Source organism: Melanostigma gelatinosum (genome assembly GCF_949748355.1).
Source record: "Melanostigma gelatinosum genome assembly, chromosome: 1".
NCBI classification, from domain to species: domain Eukaryota; kingdom Metazoa; phylum Chordata; class Actinopteri; order Perciformes; family Zoarcidae; genus Melanostigma; species Melanostigma gelatinosum.
In genome coordinates, this window is record NC_136634.1 from 5,932,300 (window position 1) to 5,958,939 (window position 26,640).

General features: G+C 41.1%; 3 protein-coding genes across 3 annotated transcripts; all 3 read left to right on the forward strand.

Annotated features, from left to right (window-relative positions):
• The first annotated feature begins 2,527 nt into the window (after positions 1 to 2,527).
• On the forward strand, positions 2,528 to 4,392 carry LOC306796709 (uncharacterized protein). The gene is made up of 2 exons (XM_079295776.1): positions 2,528 to 2,923; positions 3,486 to 4,392. The coding sequence occupies exons 1-2, from the start codon at positions 2,543 to 2,545 to the stop codon at positions 3,702 to 3,704; spliced, it is 600 nt and encodes a 199-aa protein (XP_079151902.1). The 5' UTR covers positions 2,528 to 2,542; the 3' UTR covers positions 3,705 to 4,392.
• A 2,706-nt stretch (positions 4,393 to 7,098) lies between these two features.
• Positions 7,099 to 9,768, forward strand: LOC306778854 (interferon-induced transmembrane protein 5-like). Its single transcript, XM_079270572.1, has 2 exons — positions 7,099 to 7,390; positions 8,609 to 9,768. The coding sequence occupies exons 1-2, from the start codon at positions 7,184 to 7,186 to the stop codon at positions 8,828 to 8,830; spliced, it is 429 nt and encodes a 142-aa protein (XP_079126698.1). The 5' UTR covers positions 7,099 to 7,183; the 3' UTR covers positions 8,831 to 9,768.
• Positions 9,769 to 14,256: 4,488 nt separating this feature from the next.
• On the forward strand, positions 14,257 to 22,354 carry LOC306776826 (putative oxidoreductase YjmC). Its single transcript, XM_079267686.1, has 11 exons — positions 14,257 to 14,425; positions 17,488 to 17,636; positions 18,392 to 18,580; positions 18,785 to 18,846; positions 18,974 to 19,027; positions 19,123 to 19,221; positions 19,318 to 19,453; positions 19,908 to 20,026; positions 20,409 to 20,504; positions 20,671 to 20,781; positions 21,654 to 22,354. The coding sequence occupies exons 1-11, from the start codon at positions 14,418 to 14,420 to the stop codon at positions 21,717 to 21,719; spliced, it is 1,089 nt and encodes a 362-aa protein (XP_079123812.1). The 5' UTR covers positions 14,257 to 14,417; the 3' UTR covers positions 21,720 to 22,354.
• The last annotated feature ends 4,286 nt before the right edge of the window (positions 22,355 to 26,640 follow it).

Sequence of the window (26,640 nt, forward strand, 5' to 3'; positions counted from 1 at the left end):
TCTCCTTTTAAGACTAAATTTAGTGGTTCCTAAAAGTTGTCTTTGTTCCCTTGTGTGATGCGTTTCATTGGAAATTTGGTGAAAAAAAATAACCGATAGTTACATTGACAGTTGAGTTTTTGCGCAACTTCCGGAGGAGTTGAGTTCTTGCGCACCTTCCTGCAACCCACACTCCAAACTGCAGTTGAGCTGACAGCATGAATCCTGTGAGTTACCCGACTGAGAATGTTGCATTGCAGGGGAGCAATGATGGGTTACCTGCACAGCCTGGACACCCTGGGTACCCTGGACACCCTGGGTACCCTGGGTACCCTGCACAGCCTGGACACCCTGGGTACCCTGGATACCCTGGACACCCTGGGTACCCTGGACAGCCTGGACAGCCTGGAGGACCTACAGTAGTTCAGTACACCACTGTGAACATCGCCTCGGAGGCGCCCAGTGACCATGTCATCTGGTCAATTTTCAACTTTTTCCACTTGAATCCCTGCTGCCTCGGACTGGCGGCTCTCGTCTACTCTATCAAGGTGACTTTCATTCATGTGGAATCTTCTACTATTGCCGATCAAAGAATATTGAAAAAAAATTGTTTTTCAATTTCAAGCAGCACTGTTTTTAAACAAAGGAGAGATAGGGTTCGTGGAAAATAAACGTTTCACCATATTTTTGCAGACAAAGCACAGCCCTCACTTAGACCATGACAAGAATCATGCAGAGCACGGGCAGTTAGGAGACAATGTTCATCTCTGAGATTATAGAAATCACTGGGCTTGAAGATGAAAAGTTTAAATATTGAAACAAAATATTACAATCTAATCTAGTCTAATTATGAGACATAGTTTAGACAACTTTAAATGTGTTCCAAACTTTGCTGGACATTGTTAAATATGAAGAATCAGAACACTTATGTGAACACTATATATAAGAAATGGGAGAAAATCTCATTTCCAAAGTAGAAGTACAGCAAACCTCATCAGACTGAGCTTCGGGTCAGTGTTGGCGGTTTACGGCCCCTTGAGGTCGAGCATTACTATGAATCCACTTCTAAAATCCATGTGCTTTGGTCCTTCCAGGCCAGAGACCGGAAGATGGCTGGAGACATGACTGGTGCCCGACACTACGGCTCCACTGCCCGCTGCCTCAACATCTTGGCCACAGTCCTGATTTGCCTCCTCAGCCTTATTTTCATCATTGTCATGTCCCTTACAAATTCATTTTAGTTAGTTTAGTGACTATTATGTTACAAAAGCCTTAAACTCAGCCATGTTTCTTTAATGACAATCCGTAGTTCACATCTATGCCAGACTGTTATTAGATTGTGACTTCCTGTCTGTAAGGCATTTGTTTTAGCAATGGTTCTGAAAAAAAAGAACTTTTCAATCTGTCAATAAAGACGTCTGATTCATAACTTTGAAATGTGCTTGTGAGATTTTTAGTATTTCCTTATTCTAACTCTGAACAGATATTTCTTACCGGAGCTTGATCCAGTGTTACAGAAGACGCCAAGACTAAACAGTGTGTCCTAAATCTGTATGAATAAATGCAGGACTAATTGTGATGAGCTGATCAAAAAGCTACATGTTCAACAAGAGCATTGAGAGTATTGAGCCAACCACACCCAGAAATCAATACACATGCATGCTAAAACACAATAGTACGATTTCGATTGAATGAAATTGTGTCATGATGTTTGAATGGATGTTATTCTGAGATCGGGATAACACATATCCTGTGGTTGGTGTGGAGGCACTGACTGCTTGTCTAATTTTCAGAATTTTGTCAGTAAAAAAGGAGGCAAATTGATTGCATGCCCAGATGGATTGGAGCTCAGCAGCTACCGACACTGGAGGGTTTGTTAGCCTGTCGACGGTAGCAAATAAGGCGCGTGTATTGTTCTTGTTTTTGGTTATGATGTCAGAGAAGAATGACTGCCTTGCATTTCTAAGTTCCAAATTATAATTGCGAAGTCTCTCTTTATATGTCACAGTGAACCTGGAGATTTGTTTTTCGCCACCTGCGCTCAGCTTTCCGACACTCTCGTTTCTACGGTAGTATGTCATATACAATTATTAAAAGGCATAGTATTTCATAAAAGTAACAGTATAGTATGCCATGAAATGAATCATGAAGCATCATATTACAGCATGTCATAAAATAATCATCAAAAACTATGGTATAATATGTTTTATATATGTGTCAGTTGGGGGGGGGGGGGAATTAAAATGATTGTTTCATGGACAAAATGTTCCGATTTTTTTAAGAAGCCAAAAGGCTTGTATTGTATGTTCTTTCCCATATCCACAGCCAACTCTTGTGTGTTTCATTTCATTGGAAATTTGGTGGGAAAAAGAAACCGATAGTTACATTGACAGTTGAGTTCTTGCACAACTTCAGGAGGAGTTGAGTTCTTGCGCAACTTCAGGAGGAGTTGAGTTCTTGCACAACTTCAGGAGGAGTTGAGTTCTTGCGCAACTTCAGGAGGAGCTGAGTTCTTGCACACCTTCCTGCAACCCACACTCCAAACTGCAGTTGAGCTGACAGCATGAATCCTGTGACTTACCCGTATGAGAATGTTGCATTGCAGGGGAAGAATGATGGGTTACCTGCACAGCCTGGATACCCTGGACCGCCAGAATACCCTGGACAGCCTGAACAACCTGCACAGCCTGGATACCCTGGACAGCCTGGACAACCTGGACAGCCTGGATACCCTGGACAGCTTGGACGACCTCGACAGCCTGGATACCCTGGACAGCTTGGACAGCCTGGACAACCTGGACAGCCTGGAGGACCTATGGTTCAGTACACCACTGTGAACATCGCCTCGGAGGCCCCCAGTGACCATGTCATCTGGTCAATCTTCAACTTTTTCCACTTGAATCCCTGCTGCCTCGGACTGGCAGCTCTCGTCTACTCTATCAAGGTGACTTTCATTCATGGGGAATCTTCTACTATTGCCTATCAAAGAATATTGAAAGAAAAATTGTTTTTCAATTTCAAGCAGCACTGTTTTTAAACAAAGGAGAGATAGGGTTCGTGGAAAATAAACGTTTCACCATATTTTTGCAGACAAAGCACAGCCCTCACTTAGACCATGACAAGAATCATGCAGAGCACGGGCAGTTAGGAGACAATGTTCATCTCTGAGATTATAGAAATCACTAGGCTTGAAGATGAAAAGTTTAAATATTGAAACAAAAAATTACAAATAAGGAAAAATAAAAACATGGAAAAATTAGATAAAAGATCAAAGACAACTTTAAATGTGTTGCAAACTTTGCTGGACATTGTTAAATATGAAGAATCAGAACACTTATGTGAAGAAAACTATACATAAGAAATAGGAGAAAATCTCATTTCCAAAGTAGAAGTACAGCAAACCTCATCAGACTGAGCTTCGGGTCAGTGTTGGCGGTTTATGGCCCCTTGAGGTCGAGCATTACTATGAATCCACTTCTAAAATCCATGTGCTTTGGTCCTTACAGGCCAGAGACCGGAAGATGGCTGGAGACATGACTGGTGCCCGACACTACGGCTCCACTGCCCGCTGCCTCAACATCTGGGCCACAGTCCTGATTTGCCTCCTCGGCCTTATTTGCATCATTGTTGGCATCTTCATGGCCGTAGAAGTGAATCGCATATATGATTACGCGAGAAATAATTACGCGAGAAATAATTACGGGAGTTATAATCACTACGGCTAAATTTCAAATGGTGTTCAGAGTTGCCTACTGCTGTGGCTTAGTGACTCTTGTGGTTTTGTGCTTTACACTTACAGCGCAATTTGTAACCTGTTTACCTTTTTTTTTAACTTATATCCTCAAGCAAAACAGATACTTTTCCATTTGTGTTACAAAAGCCTTAAACTCAGCCATGTTTGTAGTTCTGTAGTTGTGTTGTATGTTCTTTCCCATATCCACAGCCAACTCTTGTGTGTTTCATTTCATTGGAAATTTGGTGAGAAAAATAAACCGATAGTTACCGGTACATTGACAGTTGAGTTCTTGCACAACTTCAGGAGGAGTTGAGTTCTTGCGCAACTTCAGGAGGAGTTGAGTTCTTGCAAGAATGATGGGTTACCTGCACAGCTTGGACAGCCTGGACTATTTTTGAACTTTCAGGTTCACATTTTTTTTTCAAGTGAACAAAACCTTTGACCTGGATTTAGCTCCATATTAGACTCTTTTCAGTGTCAAATCACCAACATGAAACAACATGTTTACGTTTCACCAGGCTGCACCTGGGAAAACTAGTTCATCAAACAAAAGACAAATAAACTCCAGCCAGCAGTACTAGAGCAACTTTGTTAGCCAACAACTGTAATTGAAACGATTTCATTGAATTTTTTATTTCATAGAAAATTTTAATGAAATTGTTTGTTGAAGATAAAACACTGATTATTACACATTTTACTTTTTCTCCAAAAACTGCACCGAGTTACAGGGTTACATTTAAACTGACAGAATAATGGTGCTAGAACTGTGATGACAATAATAAAGTAATATAATAATAATACATATGTTATTAGGGCAGAGTTTTTCTTTGTTTGCATAATTTATTTTAACTAAACTCTTTATTTCTGCAGGAAATAATCTAAATACAAGACGAGAGGTTTGTATCATAGCTCACTCTCAACCCATTAAATATCAGACCAGGCTCACTTACAAGAGCTTCTGCCCCCTGCTGGCTGGAGGACGCTATCAACAGGTGGGCGTCGCTCCATCTCCACTTTGGACTTTCTTCAAGTTCAAGTCTTCAAAGTAACAAATGCAGAAGAAATAAAAGATATATATGTATATTTGAGAGGAGTGTATTGTTCATACAAGAACAACTGCAAAACACAGTATATTTAGTTTGGGAAGTAGATTTCTTATTAAATACTAATTACATACCATTTATAAACTTACGTCATCAGAACCATTTCTGGTATTTCAAAGTAGAGGAGCCGGAGTATTTCTTTGAGGGTTCTTTACTATCAACAGATAAATAAAGCCTTTGAGCATGGAGTACAGACTGATTCACTGTCAGTAACTGGAATCATCACTGGTTTGGTTTCCCCCTACACCTGGAAGTGGAAAGGTGTAATTGGACAGGTCTGCTCACTTCATTCTGAAACACCCGACTGACATTTACCGTTCTTGGTTTGTTTGCAGTAATGCAAACTCGTCTCTGATGATGAGATGCAGAATAGAGACACTGCCAAACAAATGCATTATATGAACAAACATAGCGTTCTCATTTACCACTAATGTAGCGCACTACCCATACTGCTCGTCACGTGGAGGCGGGCCCGCTACGGAGCGGGGCGGTATCAAACAAGAGGGTAAAACACATCGCATTCATGACTGACATCAAAAGCTAAAATGATCACCGTACCAGAGGATTGCACATGTCAGTCACCCGGGATCAGAGATGAAAAGCCTTAAAAAGCAGCATACAGAGGGCTCCTCGGTGCAGATAACATAAACCGACTATTTGAAAACACGGAAGTAGGAAGTGCTAAGGCCCGCCCATTTACGTCTAGCCCTACGGTAGACCGGATGTCAACACTACGTCTAATGACAATAATCAACACTGGACCAAATACGCAAGTTAATTTTAACAAATAAAACGAAGGTGAATTTGTGAAGCTACTTAGCAAGTAGTTGCTTAGCTATCTGTTCACTGGTTCTCACACAGTCTTTGGTTCTCACGTAACAACTAAATTGTCTCGCCTACATCGGTTATTTCTCCGCATCTTAGTTTGTCGCTGGTGACTTGAACATGCATTTAGGAGCCTCATATATCACGTCGTGTAGGCTATACGTCATATTCGTATAAATATACATCTTCAATGATTCAGAAAAAGACTATATATTATATCTGTCTGTCATTCGATATCATGGAGCAGAGTGGCGCAGCGGAAGCGTGCTGGGCCCATAACCCAGAGGTCGATGGATCGAAACCATCCTCTGCTAGCATTTTTTTGTTTTTGCTTCACATATCACTTTCTTTCTTTCCAATTGCGAACATACGAATAAATAAAGAGATATACTAGTCACCAGAAGTCATAAGTGCATCTCCTTTTTTAAACAAGCATCTAAGAGCATGAACCAGAGCATAAACCAGAGAAAAAGTACAGTGCAGAAACAAACTAATGGATATACAATAGGTGCAACAAACTAATCTGAATACAAGTACATACAGTTTAATATTAATTCATCCATGTACACAGCAAGAATCAACTTGTTGATGCATCGGTGCATTGTTTGATGCAATACAGTTTGTGATATAGTTTAATCAAAGTCATTTTTGTGTTCACAGAAATGTTGCTGTTGGCACTTCTGCATAAATATAACCACTAAACTGTTTAAAGAGTTTTTATAAATTAAATTGAGGGAAGAAAAACATAGATTGCTGGTGCAATTTCCCTGAAGCATTTTTCGAACCCCTTTCAAACCCCCTTTCATACTTTATAGTTTGGCTCCTTCATCATGATGAACGTGTGCGCCGTCGTCTTCGCCACCCAATTCTCGAAGAGATTGGATCAGATTAAGCTTTTAGGCTTAAATTTAAATAAAAACTAGACCGGATGATTTATGGGCATAACTTTCATTTTAGATCTTGTAACTGTGGAGATAAAGTTAGGTGTAAAATGTGACCTTTTTGTTGCCAGTTAGCTCCCTGAGAGACCATGCACATCGCAGACTTGTCTGTCAAGGCCTCTGGCTGACAGATCTTCAGATGAACTTCTCCTCAACACCTTCAAGGCCTTGGAACTGCACTACGCTGCCCCCGTTGTGCTCCGCTACCTCCGCCCAACTCAACCACCTGACCCCCACCACTAGGACCTTTAAGAAAGCTGAGGTGGTGGTGGAAGAGACTTTGCACTGCTCCCATGTCTCTGTTCGCTGTCTCTTTTTCTGTCTCCTCTCTCATACCGCTTTCTGTGTCCCTGTATCTCTATTTCAGTCTCTCCCAGGCCTGACCACATAATCACAGACCTGCTGTATATTAAAGGACCCTGCCCATGCGTCCTCTCCCGGTCACCTCCCTCTTCATGGGCCTTTATAAGCCTCTCATAAAGGAAGGGGGGGGGGACTACTTTCCAAAGAGGGACAGTGCACAGGCTTCTGGAAGACTCGTCAGTTTGCAAACCCACCTATTCACCCACAGCCGAGGATCTTCTGTCTAAACGCTAACCATGGACAACCACTCGTACAACTTCCCCTCAGACTGCACCCCGCTCACCAACTGTAAGTCTGCCCGTAAGCCGGCTGGATCCACCGTGGTGAACATGGACAACACTGGCAAGAATCCTCCCCGGGACTATTTAGTCTGGTCGCTGTGCAACACCTTGTACGTTAACTTCTGCTGCCTGGGATTCATGGCTCTCGTCTACTCCATCAAGGTGAGATCTTCTGCTTTTTTACCTTTGTGTCACACTTAGCTTGTAAGTTTCAGTTTAGAAACTGAATCGTGCAAGAAAGTAACTGAGGTGTCAAAAACGAAGAAGATAGAATGAGGCTGAACTGATGTCCAAACGATAACTGAAGGATTCTCTCTCGTTATATGTTTTAGAGATGAATCAAACAATACAAGGGTCAAGCTGTTGTTCACTGTCCTGTAAAAATAGATTTATTTCACACTTTAATATCAACTTTAAAAAGTATTTAAAAAATATTTTGCATTGCAAAATTCAGAGTGCCAGACTTAGAGTGATGCCATGAAAACAAGCAAAAATGTATCATTTGTTCCGCCATGTAAACGCAAATGTTTCAAACATTGTAGAAAGCTGTTATTGTCCCACGTCAGATGGCATAAAGTTGGTACACCCTTCACCACAGGAATGGACTGTGGAGAAACAGGAACGTAAACCAAAACAAAAGCTTTTCCCACTCAAAGATCCTTAAAAATGCCACGTGCAAAGCAGGATTGGCCAAACGATATGACTACCTGAATAAAAAGGTTTATGAAAAACTCACCACAAAAGGGTGTGCTCACTCTTTATTTAAGTCTTTAAAAAAAGAATCTTTCATCTGTCTGCATAGGGCGCAGCTCTGAATCACAGGCCCAGCATTTGCTCAGCACTCAAATTAAAGACAGTGACTGGCTGTGGAGTTAAAAATGGCGTAATTGGCATCTTGTTAATGGGCAAGTACTCATGGGAAATTAGAGAGCGCTCACGAAAGACTTAGTCTGGTCCGTTCCAAAATATACGGACACACTTAGAGGCAGCTCAAGGATTTCATATCACTCCAGCCTTGCTCCAACCTTGAATCTGCACTCAATGTGGACAAATCTGGAATTATGGGACAAGCTGCGATGAACCGGCTGTAAACAAAGACGCGCCTAAACATTATGAACATCCCGTGTGCCCTCGTCCTCTCAATATTTACAGTGTACATGGGCGTAGACACTATACTCAGCATTTTTGTTCTTTTTGTATATAAATTGTCTTCAGAAATAGCTGGACCATGAAGTACAGTCACAGCTTTTATGTCTTCTACTGTCTTAAAGCTTTTATGAAACACACTGATTAATCATTTCTGTATTGGTTAATACTGACTTCAGTGGTTGCATGTAATAATGTGAGTGTGTGTGTGTGTGTGTGTGTGTGTCTATGCAGGCCAGGGACCAGAAGACTCAGGGCAACCTGCAGCTGGCCCAGGAGTGTTCAGACAAGGCCAAGTGGTACAACATCCTGGCAGCCGGCTGGAACCTGCTGATTCCACTTCTGGCCGTCGTCCTGCTCGTCCTCCTGCTCATCCACCTGGGCACTTCCGAGGGCTCCTTCGACTTCTTCGGAGAGGATGGCTTCCAAAACTTTATGAAGCTGTTCAGCTGGTAGATGGAGGCAAAGGAGGGGGGGGGGGGGACACAAACTAATTGGTCTCAAAGTCCACCCATTCACAATAACTGGGAGAGGGTATTGGATTCAGCAGATGAGGGCTGACATAATCGCTCCTAAATGTTTTTAGCCAATCTAAGTCAAGCGATAAAGGAAATCTATCTGAGCTGAAATCTGCTCAGCACTAACATAATCCTAAGTGCTGAGAAAGAAAAGCAAGACTTGGTTTGTGTATGAGAAGAATGTCGTCTTTGGGATGCACCAGTACTAATGTATCAAACATTCTGGCCAATAAAAGACTAAAACAGGACATTCAATTAGTGTCAGACGCATATAAAGAAATGTATAAAACATAATACTTTCGGACCATTGATCTAAAACTAATGATAAAAGTTCATGTTCAGTAACCGCAACACGATGTTTGATATAGTGGGTCAACACATATCAGAATTTTTATTCTATTTTTATTGTTATTTTTCGTCGCCCAGACACGGTCACTAGAAATGTGTTGATCAAAGACTGTGAACAGCCTGAAATGGAAAAGAGGGGAACAAACGGAGTGAACGGCTCAGAGATTGAGCAAGCAGCTTCTCTGGGTCATTTCGTTGTTATTTATTGTATTTATGTTCAATGGAAATTTTGATGACAGCTGAAATTATCTCCGGATAGTCCGGATAGAAAGAGCAGAGAGAACAGAGGATTGTGGAGCCAACGTCTGAATGTCACGATGATTACAAATGATAATCAACCTTCACCTCCCATCGACGCTTATTTGTCTTCTTTCAGCCGCTTTTTACATTTTGTGACAACATACATCTGTTTTTGGTCATTATTCATGTATTTCTAGTCGTATTTTATTGCGTTAAGTGTTCTAATTTTACATAAACTTATTGCTGACCATTTGTGAGTGAGCTAAATAAACCAGATACTGTTCAGTATTGCATTGAATTGTTTTCTTTCACATGATGCTTTTACTTCATTTATCAAATTATCTACAAACAATTTCAAGGTCTTGTTCTTTTTCAGATCCATCCTCAGCTAATGAGCACGAGGATGAAGAGATTCAGTTCCTTGAGCTTCACCTTCACTCAATCATAATAAATAATTTCAGGCTTAGGTTTGATTCTGGGGCGGGTCTGAGGGATCGGGCAAGGCAAGTTTTTTTTCTCCATCCCAGCTGTGAGCCTGCTGCTGTACCAACTATATACAGAACGTCCCGTTTTAGGAAACAGTTTTAAGTGTGCCCTCGTTTTGTAAGGCAGGGCCGCCCAGGCTGACCACTACAGAGGCGTCAGCAGCAATGTGGGGCAGCAGGACGAGATCATTTCAAACTGCTCTCAGTCTGAGGAATTATTGCAGATGAAATGGCACACGTTTTGAGAAAGACTTGCCATTTTATGTTAGCCGTCTGCTGGATGGTTAGTGCCACAGGAAACCTTTAGCTTCTTCATCACAGATGTATGCTGTACTGCAAAACCACAGAACAAATAGAATGCAATACAAAAAAATGTAATTGGTACAACACTTGCTTGTCTTTCAATTATTACATTTAGGAGTGGAACACGATTAGAAAGGTGGGCAGGCATGCAATCAAGGAAGATGTGATTGCAGAGGATGAAATTTACTTTCATGTGAAATACACATTCTGAGATGCCATTGAGCAATGCAGAGACTACATCTGCTGCTCCATGAGTCCTCCTGCTCCTCGCCCCTCGTCTTTGATGACTTGGGTGTCCCGCTCCTCCAGACCTTCCTTCATATTAGCAGCCTCTCCTTTGCTCGCAACTTTATATATACGCTCCCAAATCACAGCCTCTAGCTTCCAACTTACTATTTTCCTCCTGTGGTTGGAGATAAATGCCTACAGATGTCTAAACCGTGGAGAATTACAGACTAGGAGCTGGCACTGCAGAGGGAGGGGGCGCTAACTTCTCGCTGCTCTTTTTGGGAGCTGTTCGCTCCAGGCCTGGTGAAGCAGGAGGAAGACACGCAGAAAGAACACTTACACTTGATTTGACAGAAATCAGGTTCAACAAACCTTCCAACCTGAACTAAAACATGCCTAACTTTTACCCTGACCTAAACTTAATCAGGAAAAGGAGTTTTATCAAATGGACGAGGCAGTTAGTTTCCTTTTGGTCAAATGAAGCACAATGTTTACGGCGTTAATGATGAATAAACAATACAAATTCGCAGGGATTGGGGTATTAATGTGTAATTTAATGAAATTTGAACTAAAATAAAAAATCCTTTAAGGTGCAGTGTGTAGGATCTGACGGCATCTAGCGGTGAGGTTGCAGATTGCAACCAACTGCAGCTTCTCCCAGTGCCAAGCGTGTAGCAGGACAACTAAAGCGGTCGACCTGAAAACGCTCATGGCCTGATTCACTCCTCATTCTACGCTGACGAAAACACAATGATTCTTAATTCCAGTTGACTTTACACGACAAATAAAAATAATATTATATTCAATTTCTGCCAAAAGATCCTCCTAAATGCTGCATGCTGTTTTACAATAACCAAATATTGTGTCTCAATCCTAACTGATTTCATCTCAAACACTAAAACAACCTTTTCCATCTTTCTGACACTTGGTTGGTATTAGTATAATACTACTGAAACTAGTGAAAAGCACATTTCTAACCACATGTTTAAACATTCCAAAAAACCACAATCAACATAACCAGCCCGAAGCCAAAGCATCGGCACAAAAGCCCCCTGGAGGCTGCACCACACAGTACAGTGTTGAACGGAACAGACTGCTGACTTTCTTTGAGCCTCACCTCTTAGATCATGGCACTGTCTCTGTGTGCAAAGCTGACACTGCACACAAGATGGTGCAATAGGAGAGCCCATTGAGTATGCGGAGGGTTTGTTAATGCGCTCAGTTCATTCCATGGGCATCTAAACATGTTAGACTTTGACATTTCCTATGAAAAAAAGTAAATGTTGACCTAAATGTGGCATTACAGCAAAGGATATATGAATTTATACTCCGAGGATCCAAAAACTACAAAGCTAATTTCATGGCAATCTGGTCAGAACAGCCAGTTGAAAAAATACAGACCTGCACATGTAAACACAGGTATTTAGGAGTTTGTCCGCTTAAATATACTGCGCACACACACACACACACACACACACACACACACACACACACACACACACACACACACACACACACATACACACACACGAACAAAGACATTTTAATCTTTCCTCACAATAGTATCAAAGTTTGCTTGAAGGCCTTTCTTTAAACAGTTGCTGTTTAGATATGCTGATAATTGCAGCAGTGGATGAGTCATGATCCCAGTAGTTTTATATCATTCATATCAGATAGGGGTTAGCCATTCAAATGCCACATAAACGGAGGCCAATCATCTTCTGGCTCAACAACCTGGGATCAAAATAGGAACTTAAGGCTGCATTTTGAAGTGGCGGAGGTACTTTACTGGCGGTGACGTTGTTAGTGTTATAAGTATCAAGCCAGGTGAAATACAGTGTTGCTCACATGGGAAAAGCACACCTATGTTGTGAAAACATACACATCATCGGATGAACGGTTGTTGAGATTTGCAAGGACACACCCACATACAGACAGAAAGACATATACTTCAAATTAGACTCCAAATTGCAAGGATGTAACACGTTTTCATTGTCAAGCATACCATTCTTAAATAATGTTAAACGAGCATCGAGCATTCGGGACAACTTTATAATAAGTAGCATCCTAAGCACATGGATAAAGGTAAAGAAGGCATTCTCCAGCAATAGAAGATACTCCTTTTATGCACCGATTGTTAATAACCCCGATTTTACTCCTTCTTGCATGGACTCTGGTTTTAAAGAATGGAACACATATGGGATTAAGGTAATAAATGATCTCTATAAAGGTGGCACTATGAAATCATTCAATCAACTTCAGGAAGAGTACGGGCTACCCAAGACTCACTTCTTCCGATTTTTACAAATACGCAGTTTCTTAAACTCTATAGCCCAATATAAGGAAGGTCAAGGACCAGAGCAGATAGAGACAATCATCCACCAGGTCTGTCAGCTGAAGAGGAAAAAAATAAGTTCCATTTACCATAAACTGTTTTCTTTAAGCAATATAAGTACTCACAGCTGCAGGGTTTTGGGTTGAAATTGGTAACCAAATATCCTCCATAACACAATGTCCTATTGAGCTCAATCCTCTACAATGCATTTTAGGCCTAGACGCTGCCTCACCTGTATTAAACAGATATAAAAGAATCCTTAGTATTCTATGGTACTGTGCACGGTTATCAATCTTACAGCACTGGCTAGATGATGCAAAACCATCTGTTTCAAGTTGGCTCTATAATGTTCTTCAATACAGTACAATTTTGTACAATTTTGAGGTTACTTTATTACTTTACTTCATACTTTCACTCCACCACTATGATGAGTAGCCAACTTTTACTTTTGGTGCTTTCAGTATATGTTAATGCTTGCCCTGTTAAATGCAGGAATCTTACAGTAAGTTTATGTATTTCTACAGTATATTGCTACTTCTACTTAAGTAAAAGATCTCAGCACTTATTCCACTACTGGTCTGTCATTAGTTTTCTGCAAGTGGCCAGGCAGCAGAGTTTAGAAAATAAGTAAGAAAATAAAGTAGGGGGAAATGCTAATTGTAAACAAAAGCAGAACAAAAGAAACAAAAGCATAAATACCTGAAAGGTAACTCTTTGTGGATACGTCTCTATGTTGGTGTTCGGTTTCAGGCTTGATTCAACCGTTTGGTGTGCATGTCCTCTGTCCGTCTCTTACATAACTGACTACACCTTAGCCTAAAGCCATGCTCCCATTACAACAAGCACCAGAGACCTTCGCTGCTTCTCCAACAGACTGTATCATTGGCTGAACCTACTACAAATACAGACAGAAGGAAAGTTGTATTATGTTTTGTTCTTGCAAATCCTGCAGTCGTGTATTCACAAAAAGTCCCCTACGTTTATGAAAAGTCACATATTTCTCCTGAGAAGGCCTGTAGGTATGATGCAGGTATTGTGCAGGATCATAAATTGCCCTACAGGACTTATTTTTTGGTAATGTTTGAGAGGGAGCTTTCATTCTCATTATTTTGGTAAATCATTTGTTTCAATGATGCACAAAGAATGATCTGGGAATGTCTAATCAATGCAGTTGCACTTCGTCCTCTTGATAATATACAGTAGGCGTCCTTGTGCAAATATTTACGGTGTTATTTTTGTCAGCGGGCAAACTGTCATCTCAAACACGTATGTGACAAAATGCGCAATTTGCATAACGCCTGGACCCGCACGACCTCGCCTCAAACGCCAGAACAGGCCTGTGTTACAGAGAAACTCCCCCCGATACGCCTCTCCTCCGACACCGCCCACACAGACATATTATAAATGTACCAGCTTTCAGAAATGCTGGGCGTTTCCTAACTCTGTTTGCTTTGAAGAGGAAGTTGGTCGTTGTCTCCGTTGATCAGCGACACCAGCAGATCACCAGCAACCAGCAACCAGCAACCAGCACCAGTAGCGACAACAACCATCGACCTGAAGCTGCAGCGCAAAGCAGGACCGTCAACATGACCAGGTGAGGACACGATGTGCCGCATGACGTCACCGGCTGCTGACAGGAACAAACTATAATTGATGTCTGAATGCTACGACTCATGGACTTGCAGAAAGGACTTCAACACATTTAGTATTACTTTCACATACTCTCTGCATTAAGGGTACTTTTACTTCATCTGCACTTTTACTTGAGTAGGTTTTTGAATGCACACTTGTTATCATTGCAGCTGTTTTTTTTCTAACTTTTGGGCGTCGGCAATGACCTTTAGAAAGTGAAACGAACAATAAGTTCGCACAGTTCCCTTGAACAGTTGTGTGCATTGTTTGACCCATATTGTGGAGCACTTTCTGTTCATGAACTCCTCCGGTCTGCGTCAACAGAGAAGCTTTTGCGAAACAGTTTTTCTGTGTGTGCTCCTAATCTGATTCAAAAAGGACATTTTTTTTGTTCTGTTTCATGTGCAGACTTTTAACTTTCAAAGAGCAACTTTTCACCTTTTGTAGTTCTGTGCTTTTTAGTTGCTTCATCAGAGCAGAGTCATGCAGATATTTCTAAGTACAGTAAGTCTGCACAGTCTGTTGATCAAGTCTACTTGTGTCCAGACTTTTCACAGCCTGGAGACAAGTGGTTTCCCTTGTAGACCTGTCTTGTCTATTTTCCATATTGTTAAATAAACACTCAACAAGCATACAGTTACACATGCTTCTGCACACATTCAAGAGGATTCTCAAATTCTGTTCCTCCTAGAGGTGACATGATTCACGGTGCACTGTCTCTAAAGATTTTGGAGCAGTTGATGACTGCATCGATAATGACTGGCTCTTCTTCCATTCTGTTTTTTATGTGTGTGTCCTATAGGAGACCGTTGACCCCTTCTTGGACGCATGCATGTCCCAGTATACTTGCAACATGAACCAGTAAAGGCTACATACATTGTCCACAGAGAATTATGTGCGGTTGTCTTTCTTCTAAGTTAAAATATCGAACTGCATAGACAATGGCAACCTTTTAAGCTGTGTTTGAAATGCCACAGCCATTCTTTTTACTGTTTGTAGCACCAAAACAAACCCTATGTGGCCCTCAGCTGACAGTCTTTCTTTGGTGTGGAAGATGTCAAACTTCTATCATGTAGCCCTGGTTAAAGTTTTCCCTTTTCCGTTACTCCTTCCTCATTTCTCAGAAATTGTATGACGGGTTTGTACTTCTTTCTTACATAAGACATTGCATAAGTTTCCACTGAGACCTCCTCCACACTGGGATGGGCTCCGTTAGGGCTGCTATGTGTTTCATCCCCCCCCCCCCCCCCCATCCCCATCCAAAGTCCAGCCTCCCTGCAGATGTTAGTGCTGTTACCTCTGTAAATGCCAGAGAAGAGGCCCAGTAATGGTTTGAATGGTTACGAGGAGGGCGGGCTGCAGTAGAATGTCAACATGGTCAACAAGTTGAGAGATTTGAGCATGAAATAGTCCAAATAACTGTGTTACACCAGAAGTGTTTGAGATTTCTGCAATAACGGTGTTGACGTAAAAACAGCAAGTAAATCTCATTGATTTCCCTTCATGATATATTAGTACGGTCTTAATTTGTAGCTTTACCTTCTGCTGAATATGTTTTAACTACGGGGACATAGTTATATGTGAAAGCATTTAAAGGAATAGTTTGACATTTTGGGAATAGCATTTTACATATAACCTGCGCTTTCTCTGTCTTAGATGAGAAGATTGATACCACTCTCACATCTGTATGGTTAAATATGCAGCTGGAGCCCGCAGCCGCTTAGCTTATCTTAGCATAAAACTAGGCGACCAACAGAGACACCAGGAGGTTACTGGTCCCAGCCAAGAAATGGAAATAGTAAAACAAACATATTTTTGGTTTTACATTTAGATTTTGTGTACAGATGAAACAAAGAAGATGATGCGTTGATTTGTGAGCTTTAGAAGTGCTGTAAGGTGGACTTTATGACATCATAATGCTGGAAAGGTTGACTTGTATCGGTTGTTGTTTTTTTGAGCAGAGCCCTTTAGAACACACTGTTATTTTGGAGAGGAACTGGCCGATCCAGCTCTCCCACAGCCCAAATCTGGACTCGATTATCAAGCATTCCAAAACTTTCTGTTCTCTTCAACGACTGAATACCCCAAAGTACAATGAAGGAAACTAGGGAAGGAGAAGAGAATGGAAGGAAGGAAGTAAAACGTTTTCAGCGTCGCACACTAGAAAACCCTCAGAGACCTCATCCTTACGTGTTCTGTCAATAAAAACATGACTTTAAGATGGTGAAGTCATGTTTCACCACAGTGAGTATGAGCATGATAATGAATATTCTTAGTTTCACTGACCACTTGAGTCATTACCATGTCTTAGTCAGTGCCCCCCCCCCCCCTAAAGTATTCAACACATCTTTCACTCTGTTCAACACACGGTAAGTATTGCAGTTCCCTGAGGGGTTTTCATGCACGTGACTTAAACTGAGACGGAAACAGAGACAGTGACTCCACTGTTTATAGCGTAACACTCTGAAGAGAGATAGAGGCTGTTTTTCCAAAACATCATCTGGTACATGAAGTCCTGCTGTATCTTATTATCGCACAGCTCAGAATTTCCTTGTAAAGGCACCAGCGAGGTAACCGCTTTGTTTACAGCATTTCTACCGTCAGTGTTTCTGCTAAGGGCCTACTCTGTGTGCAGTAACAACATAATGTAATAACAGCGTAGCTTTAGTGCAATGACCGACATCGTCTATGTGGTTACAGGTTGTGCAATCGCTGTTGCAACGATGGACTTTGAAATCGTGTCGGTCTGGCATTCTGTCAAATCTTATAAAATGTGGAGCATTTTACATGACGTAACTCTTCCATTATTTTGAGTTGTTGCTCAAACGCTATTAATTTAAAACGAGCATTGTCATCAAGTTTTGATGTTCCTCAATACAAATATAGAAACGCAAAGTCCAGCATTAAAAATATTCTTTTTATTTTAACATGTGCAAGGTCAACACCAGAATCTGAGTAACTGCTTGAAAAAAAATGCATATTTAAGGATTTTATCATCTGATTATGAATTTTTCCTCTTTGCAGATGTTTGATTAGCAAGTCTGAGGTGCAAGGCTTCATCGAGAGGTGTATGACAGGCGTGGGCACCAAGCAGCATCATGCACGCAGCCTGGCCGAGGTGCTGGTGGAGGGAGACCACAGGGGCCACTACAGCCATGGACTCAACAGGATGGGTCAGTGGGGCGCTGCAAGTTTATTGTGTGCATGTTTGATTTAATGGTAAACTGTGGCACGTGTGACAGTGTCCACAGGATCCGTCATTTCCAGACTTCCCATTCATTGTTCATGTATGCGGCCGTGCAAAGGAATCTGGTTGCGCCGCTTTGCATTTTGAGACACAAACCGGCACACGGCTGCTCCTCATTAGCGTGGAGTTGCTGGGCTACTCTATGCATATCAGGGGCATCCAGCACAACTCGCTTCCTCTGGAAACTCCCCGAACACTTTTATATTAACCGCTGTTGATCGAAAATGAAGACCGATTCAGCAATTTCTGACCCCAAGTATTTTCAGAAATACTATTTTTGTAGTATAAGGGAAGAAAGGCTTCAAAATGAGCGAGCATGTTGGTTCCGTTTGAAATCCGGGAGCCGCAGCCCACAAGTGAAAACGTAAAACAGTGTATGTACATTGAGAGTGGAGTGTATGCATACGCATACATGGCCAATGAAGCTGATTCTGATCTTCGGCTTTACATGTACAGTTTTTATAAATACATTTTTGGATCCATTTGATGACCCAGTCTTATTTCATCAGTTACATTGTATCCACGATGATGTCCAACAGGAATGTATGTAACAAAGATTGGTCAGACTACTAAAGTACTGTAGAGTTTTTAGGTCTGCGTATGAAAACAAATCTCTCGGCCAGCTCTCTGTATTTAAAAGTGGTAATAATTTGTGCTTACTGTCTTCGTACTTTTTACCAGACATGTATGTGAAGGACGTCGAGACAGGAATCTGCGCCAAGGACGGTGAGCCGGTGGTGGAGAAGGAGAGTGCAGCCACAGCATTGGTGGATGGGAAGAACCTCCTGGGTCCAGTGGTGGGAAACTTCTGCATGAAACTCGCCATGAAGAAGGCAAAAGAAGCGGGCATTGGCTGGGTGGTGGCACACGGTGAGTCCGAGCATGCTGACAACAGTTGGGTGATAAATATGCGTTACGTGTTTGGCTCATATAACAGGCAATTAAATGCGAGAGAAAAGAAACCAAAACCACTGTAGTGTCTGGTGACTACAAAGTGCATTGGATTTGAATAATTTACTTCAGAGAGGAAAATGCACTGATTAAATAAGTGACTATACATGTTTACTGTCTCAGGTTCCAACCATTTCGGTATCGCCGGATACTACTCAATGCAAGCTCTGAAGGAGAACATGATTGTGAGTGAAAGGTTAACCTGCCTTTTTATGAATTTAATGTAAACAAAATGTCCTTTATTAAATAATGGAGGTTTTTTGTTCCCAAATGCTGTTATGTGTATGTCTAATAATAATCTGACTATTACAGGGTATGTCATTTACCAACACGTCCCCACTGGTGGTTCCCACACGTGGTAAAGAGGTAAAAAATATGATTTATTCTACAGAATACACTGTACTTCATGCCATAAACAACCTCTCTGTCTCACTCTAATACTATCAACCTGCTGTTTGTAGTGCACTTTGGGCACCAACCCCATCAGCGTGGCAGCTCCGGCTACAGACGGAGACAGCTTTGTTCTGGATATGGCCACGTCAGCAGTAGCACTTGGAAAGGTAAGACTATGTTTATACTGAACAAATAAGCATTTAAGAGACCACTTAGTGATACAAAATGTATTTCATTTATGTCTCAATGTTTTATGTGCACAGGTGGAGCTCCATGACCGGCGTGGAGACACCATCCCTGAGGGCTGGGGCTGTGACGCTCAGGGCAAGCTGAGCACCGACCCTAAGAAAGTTCTGAGCGGAGGAGGACTGGTGCCCATTGGTGGAAGTGAAGCCACAGGTCAGAAACCAGCTGATAAACGTCTGCTCGAGCAGCATTTTTTCATACTGTCCTTAAAATACAATATCAAAGTTATACTGTTATGTCTGCAGTTAGATTTTACACATTTTTCTCACATTCAGATGTTGAAATAATCCTCCCTCTTCTACTCTCTCGTATACTTTAACAATCAAGGAGGAATTGTCTGTCATGTGCTACAAGAATGGCACTTGGTGTTCCGCTATTAACTTTTGACACATTGGGTCTCATTTGGAATATGTGGGATTGAAAGATGTGATTCACGGAGGAAGTCTTTCATGCGGCAACACTTTCTTAGATTATGATAGTAACAGTAGTCCAGAACAGGGTAAGAGGATGCACCATAAAGGAGGGCTTGGATCATATATGATAACATTTGATGCATTTAGCCTGTCTCTAGATGAAATAAATGTGTCTGTGTTGTTGTTGTCCTCAGGAGGGTACAAAGGCTATGGTCTTGGAATGATGGTGGAAGTGTTCTGTGGTATCTTGGCCGGTGCCCAGTACAGCAACCACATCCGTACGTGGAAAGTAACAGACCGCGTTGCAAACCTGGTACGTTATTTATTTGTGACTGGTGTAAAAGCCACTGGTTTGATGTGTTCTGTACCCCGAGTCAAAGTGTCTGAACCACCTTGAGTTGGAGCTTGTGACTGAGCAGTTCCCATACTGCCGAGTAAATCAAATCCATGACGAGATGGTGGACAGATACAGCTGTTAACAAGATTAACTCTCAGTCAAAAGCAGCCAACGTCACATATTTTTGGGAGCGGGGTTTTGACGTGCTGAAATGCTGTCTCTGACAGCCACTGTTATCTAAACGATGAGCACAATCAATGAGTCCCACGCAAGCCCTTTCATGTTGTATCGTGGCTCTCTTCACTGTTTGTATTGGGTCAGTTCACAGTGATGTCATTACTGTTATTTGTATTTTCAGGGTCAGTGTTTCGTGGCGATTAACCCAGAGAACTTTGCTCCCGGGTTCGGCGACAGGATGTCAGACCTTCTGTCCATCCATAGAGGGATGGAGCCTGTGAGTAGATCCTACTGCTGCCATGTTAATACAGACTAATTCGGAGAAAAAAAAACATGTAGATGATGACCAATGATTGCAACCCGTTAATTCTTATTATTGTAAAAGAAAATGTTAATGTTAATTGCGTTGAGCTTCATGTGATCGGTGCTGCTGTTTGTCTCAGGCTGACTCCGGCGCTCCCGTTTTGACTGCTGGAGATCCAGAGAGGATGAACATGAAGGAGTGTGAGGAAATGGGCGGAATCCCCTACCACATCAACGTCATCAACCACATGGTAAGAGATGCAAAAGGAAGTGGTCATCTGAAACACTTTGATGTTTTCTCTCACTGGTCCAAATGAAGATTCTCTGTGACACTCTCGTAACTCAAGCAGTCATTATGAACAAAATGCAGGAACAGATGTGATCTATCACTTCTCTTTCATATTTTGAAAGACCTATTTTTTTTTAGGGGGTAATACGCTTGATCACTTTCTTGCAGAGAGTTTGATGACAAGATTGATATTACTCTCATATCTGAATCCTTAATATGAAGCTATACAACCAGCTGTTAGTTAGCTTAACTTAGCATGAAGACTGGAAACCGGGAGAAATGGCTCGCCTTGCTCCGGCCAAAGTTACCAAAATCCACCCAGCACATGTTATATGTTATATGTTGTTTGTAATACTTTTAATTGAAAACAAAAGACTCGTTATATTGGAGGGGTTGTGTGCCGAACTGTTCCTTAGCCAGACGCATTCATTTCCTTGTCTGTCAAACTCACCGTAACAACAAGACTTCAAGAAGTAACTATGTGTCGTTGCACCAACAGTCTGGTACACAACTCCCCGTATTCTACAAGTGGTCGTTTTTAAACTAAAGTTGTTTTACAAATGGGATATACCTTTTTAATAAGTGAGCTGTAGAGGTACTACAACGTGGAGCTTGTTAACTTTGGACAGTGCTAGGCTAGCTTTTCCCCCCTGCTTCCAATTCTTATGCTAAACTAAGCGGCTGCTGATGGTAGCTTTAAATTTACCGAACAGAAGTGACTCAATCTTTTCAAACATCTCTCAGTGAGGGAATCCAAAATCCAACTGTTGCTTTAAGGAAAAAGCCTTTGACATTTAGCTAACTCGACTCCATTTTTGCATTTTTCTTCTGCAGAACGAATGTGCCAAGAGAGTTGGGGTCAGCCCTCTGCTGCCGTGTGACAATGTCATCTCCAATTAGTCCGCCCAGTCCAGATTCTCTGCGTTGGAAATCGGCAACATCTGCTCATCTTGAAGTTCACATTGACCTGCTTGGGAATGCAACCGTGTTCACGTACATTATACATGTATCTCATTTTATTCATTTTAAAAGTCCATACAAGTTTCATTAAAAAAAAAGCTCTATAATAACCATGCCATTTGTAACATAACAATGAAAATACCAAAGCATTTTCTTTTCTTAAGGGACTCCTTGAAACATGTTTCTGTCTGAAGATACTGCATCAAAATGTTAATTTAGACATGTCTTCAAGATGCTCTATCTCTATCAGCAAAATGTGTGCATTCCATGTCCAACGCTGTCGTAAATCGTAGCTTCATGGCTGATGACTGGCTGTGTGTGACTTAACAAAGTTTGAGAGGTGCTGTTAAAAGATGAGCTAAAGTCATTGTGGTTTGTTGTTATTAACTTTACAGTTGGACCGTTCCCTGTTGAGCTGTTTTACTTTGTTGCAGTTATAATGCAGTGCATTTGTATAACTGTGTGGTAATCTAGCTACTGTGTGATGCCTAACAACGTCTTATTTTAATACTGACCATTGAAATATGACCAAGAGAATGTTTTTCTGCTTTTATAAAGTTCAAATCCCCTTTTTACTCAAAGGTCCTCATCAAAACACCATTCATATGTGCGTATGTATTCATCCAAAGACATTTATTATTTTCTTCAGGCACTGGCTTTTTCATTGAGGGCCCAGCTCTGTGGAGGTTACGGCGTTAAGTGGTCCTATGGACAGATACTCCATCTCTGCTGTGACACTTTCCAGCTCCTTCAGGGTTGTCTTTGGTCTCTTCATTGGCTCTCTGATTAATGCCCTCCTTGCCTGGTCAGTGAGAGTTGGTTCTCTCTCAGTAAGTTCTTCATTGTGCTCGGTATAGATCATTGCACTCAGGTGGACCTTATTTCACGAATTAAGTGACTTCTGAAGGTAATTGGCAGCGCCAGATCTTTTTTAGGGGTTCCATGGCAAAAGGAATATACAGTATGTGTATGTATATGTATATATATATATATATATATATATATATATATATATATATATATATATATATATATATATATATATATATATATGCACTCACCACTTTTCAGTTTTTCATTTTTTTTAATTTTTGAGAAGTTTTTCTATCATTTTATTATACCAATTTTGAGTATTTTGTATAGGTCCAGTGCATAAAAGCCAAATAAAGATGCATTTTAATTCCAGGTTGTAATGCAACAAAATAGGGAAAATGCTGAGGGTGGTGAATGCTTTTGCAAGGTACTGCGTCTACACAACGAGCACCCTGAGACATTTAAACCACGAGAGAGCCCGGCAAACATCAACATATTTAATGTAACTCAAGTCATGGTCTAATCTGCAGTTCAAGAAGCAGTTCCCTTCTAGTTTTTAATTACAAAACAGGCATAAGGCAAGGCAAGTTTATTTGTATAGCACATTTCAACAAGGTAATTCAAACATAAAACCATTAAAAGCGTCAAAACATAAGCAGAAAAAGGAGATTTAAAAACAATTGCATTAAAACATTAAAAAACTGGAAGAAATAAAATACAGTAGTAAAATGCAGAAATGCAGGGAATTGATTCATATATTAATTGAATGTGGTTCAATTAAAGGCAGCAGCAAACAGAAAAGTCTTCAATCTTGATTTAAATGAGCTGAGGGTCTCAGCAGACCTGCAGCTTTCTGGGACTTTGTTCCAGATATGTGGAGCAGAAAAACTGAACGCTGCTTCTCCATGTTTAGTTCTGACTCTGGGAACAGAAAGTAGACCGGTCCCAGACGACCTGAGGGGTCGGGACGGTTCATAAGGTTTTATGCATACATTTTGCATAATAGCATTTCTCCAAGGAGATCTTTGCTTACCCGAGACAACCTTCACTTTAGAGGGTGCAATGGCATCAATAATATGTTTAACTTTAAAATTGAAGCCATCTACAAGCTCATTGACTGAGAGGCAAGAGAGTGCTGGTGTGGAGGAGAACTTCTGAATAAATAGTTCACTGGTGTTTTCAGAGATGTAACGCTTTGTCACAACCTTGGTTTGGACATTTGTGTGCAAGGAGATTGCACTCTCAAAGAAAACACAGAAATGATCAGAGAGTGCAACATCAGTCACAGCGACCTTGGAAATGTTTACACCGTTGGTGATGATTAGGTCCAGAGTGTGCCCCCTGTTGTGGGTGGGTCCTGTCACATGCTGAGTCAGATCATAGTTATCAAGGACACCACATAGTTCTATAGACTCTCTGTCCTGGGGATTATCAACAACAGCATCAATAAAAACAAGAGCAGATATCAGTAATTATGCGTCAAAGAAAGTAAGTCGTGAAACATTCACCCTTCACAGCAGCTACACATCCATACACTCAATTTGTTTTGTGATCCAATCCTTCAACAGTTTAAACTGTGTTCATTGCCAAACATCACGTATAACTTTATGTCACAATCAAAGTGCAATCAAGTGTTGGCTTGCAGGTAATCGGTTTATTGTGACAAAATTGTTACTCAATGTTCAAGTAAATTATGTAGAGCTCAATCTCATACAAAAGCTATTGCACTGTAAACATGGATTTGGTGCATTGAAACAGTTTCCGCTTTCATGTGAAATTGAACCATCCTGTGAAATCCATACGTCACACCTTGAATGTAGGATTTCTCACCACTAGATGGAGACATAGTATCAGTGAACTTCTGGGTTTCACTCTGTCTACTCATGAATGCCTTTATACATTTCTATACACATTGCACTTGTTCTGTGATGTTGGTATTGTTGTTGGGTTGCTTTATCTGAACAGTTTAGCTATTTTTTTACATTTACCTCTTTATTTTATAAAATCATACCAAGTGTTAAATTTGCTAAATGGTCAAGTATGACATGTGAGCAGAAGTTAACACACCAACACATCATAATATTGAGACTTTAGACTTTTTCTTATTTCAAGATTACCCCTGCTGGCATAGTTATACTAGGTGGGTACATAAATAAATATACAAACAAGCACACTTTTTTATTCTATTCAATCGTCAGTCATTGTTTTAATAAGCTTGGTTGAATTTGCATTGAATAATATGTTTAAATGTAACAGTGCCTGGATTCATGTGAGAGCATTAATGTTTCTCTCTTCAATAAAGAAAAGAAACATGAATGATACTCATCACCTTGATATCTTAATCTTGGCATCATAGTCATGTAAATATTATTTACATTATTTATTATTATTTATTTACTTATATATTATAAAGAGATTATCACTACCATATCTAAGTTCAGACAGAGTAGTCCTGTGCACAGACTGGATTCTAATTCCTATTATAGGCCTAATTTTAAATATCTGTAGGAGTGTGTATGTGCACTAACCAGCTGTGCGTATACATGAATGTATTGCATGGATCTGTTTCTGTGTTGTGTGTGTGTGTGTGTGTGTGTGTGTGTGTGTGTGTGTGTGTGTGTGTGTGTGTGTGTGTGTGTGTGTGTGTGTGTGTGTGTGTTTCTGCGGTGTATCTATATGCTGATAATACATTCAAAATTCAGTCAAGTACAACTTTTTATTTTTTTAATTAAAAAGTACAAAGACAAATTAAAAAATTGTATATTTATTATTAATTGAAATATATATTTTGAATATCATGATTATTATAGTTATTGTTTATTGTTAACTTAAACAATAAAAAAAGAATGAATAATTTACAAGATTATGTTTTTATTTGTGAACTGTCTACGTTTTCTCTTCCTGGTTAAAATCAGTTTAGCCAAAGCAGCATATTTGTACTGAAAATGAAGGAAAGGCCTCTCACAGAGCCACAAGGGACAAGGGGCACTGGCCAGTGACAGATGCCCAGATCAGGACCTTAATCTCCCATGCCAAAAGTCCTGGCACTGGGCCCCGGACCCTGGATGTCTCGTTAACACTCGGCCGGCCGCAGACAAAAGAAGAGAAATCAACAAATCAATGGGCTTTCAGCCCCACCGAGGGAGGGGGAGGTGGAGGAGGTGGAGTGGGTAAATGAGTGCTGGGCCCGGCCAGGTCTGCGAGTGTGTATGAAGGGAGATTAGGTTTGGGCTTGGGGGGGAAGGTGTGCTGGTCGGAGGGCTCCACGGAGTCCAAGGATTAAAGGGCCGATTCAAACACTCTTTACGGGTGCAGACTGTGTGCGCATGGATGCATAGATGGATTTTGGGGGTCTAATCTGTAGCCTTGGCCTGGTGCCCTTGTGCAGATTAGACGGGGGCCCCAAGAGCCCCAAGTGCAGGGCCGCTGTCTAGGATTAAGCAGATAACAGGTGTTTTCTTTTGTGGTGCTGAGGGGGGGATCTGTCCATCACTCACTAAACGAACAAATCATGAAATGAGTGGCTACCAAAAAGACATGATGTGTGTGTGTGGGTCAGGGTTTGTTTTTGGACTTTTAGACTTAGGGATGATTGTGGAGGTTTTTTTCTCCATAAAGCAGGGTCATAAATGAAGGATATGAGTATTATTAGGGAGAGAAAAACTGAACCAAACAGGTTCTAAACCATCAGATTATTAATACAGACAAACGCTTTTTTAGAAGGTGACAACCTGGTGCAGCTGATCAGACACAGTGCTGCAAGGATCCGCTGTGGAGAAGGTTAGTGTCTCTGCTACTGGAGAGCGCTGGTGAACACTTTCACACTGTATGAGGATCAGATCAGAAGAGCTTAGAAGTCACAGGGCTCGTCATTAACCCCTTCAGCCAAGAATCAGAAACACACACACAAACAATAGAGCTGGTGAGAAAGCTGTGACGCTATACAGTCCAGATAGATAGATGTGGCACTCATGTATAAAGAAGGAAAAGATATTTGATATTTGATTCCATCTTTATCTCACTGATGAAAGTGTTCACAGTGAGACAA

What these genes read in the sequence shown, in the direction of transcription:
- LOC306796709 (XM_079295776.1), top strand. Translation starts at nt 2,543, where the DNA reads ATGAATCCTGTGACTTACCCGTATGAGAATGTTGCATTGCAGGGGAAG. An exon ending in CTCTCGTCTACTCTATCAAG is followed by an intron (nt 2,924 to 3,485) that starts GTGACTTTCATT and finishes TGGTCCTTACAG; the next exon opens with GCCAGAGACCGGAAGATGGC.
- LOC306778854 (XM_079270572.1), top strand. Translation starts at nt 7,184, where the DNA reads ATGGACAACCACTCGTACAACTTCCCCTCAGACTGCACCCCGCTCACC. An exon ending in CTCTCGTCTACTCCATCAAG is followed by an intron (nt 7,391 to 8,608) that starts GTGAGATCTTCT and finishes GTGTCTATGCAG; the next exon opens with GCCAGGGACCAGAAGACTCA.
- LOC306776826 (XM_079267686.1), top strand. An exon ending in CAGACCGCGTTGCAAACCTG is followed by an intron (nt 20,027 to 20,408) that starts GTACGTTATTTA and finishes TTGTATTTTCAG; the next exon opens with GGTCAGTGTTTCGTGGCGAT. An exon ending in TCAACGTCATCAACCACATG is followed by an intron (nt 20,782 to 21,653) that starts GTAAGAGATGCA and finishes TTTCTTCTGCAG; the next exon opens with AACGAATGTGCCAAGAGAGT.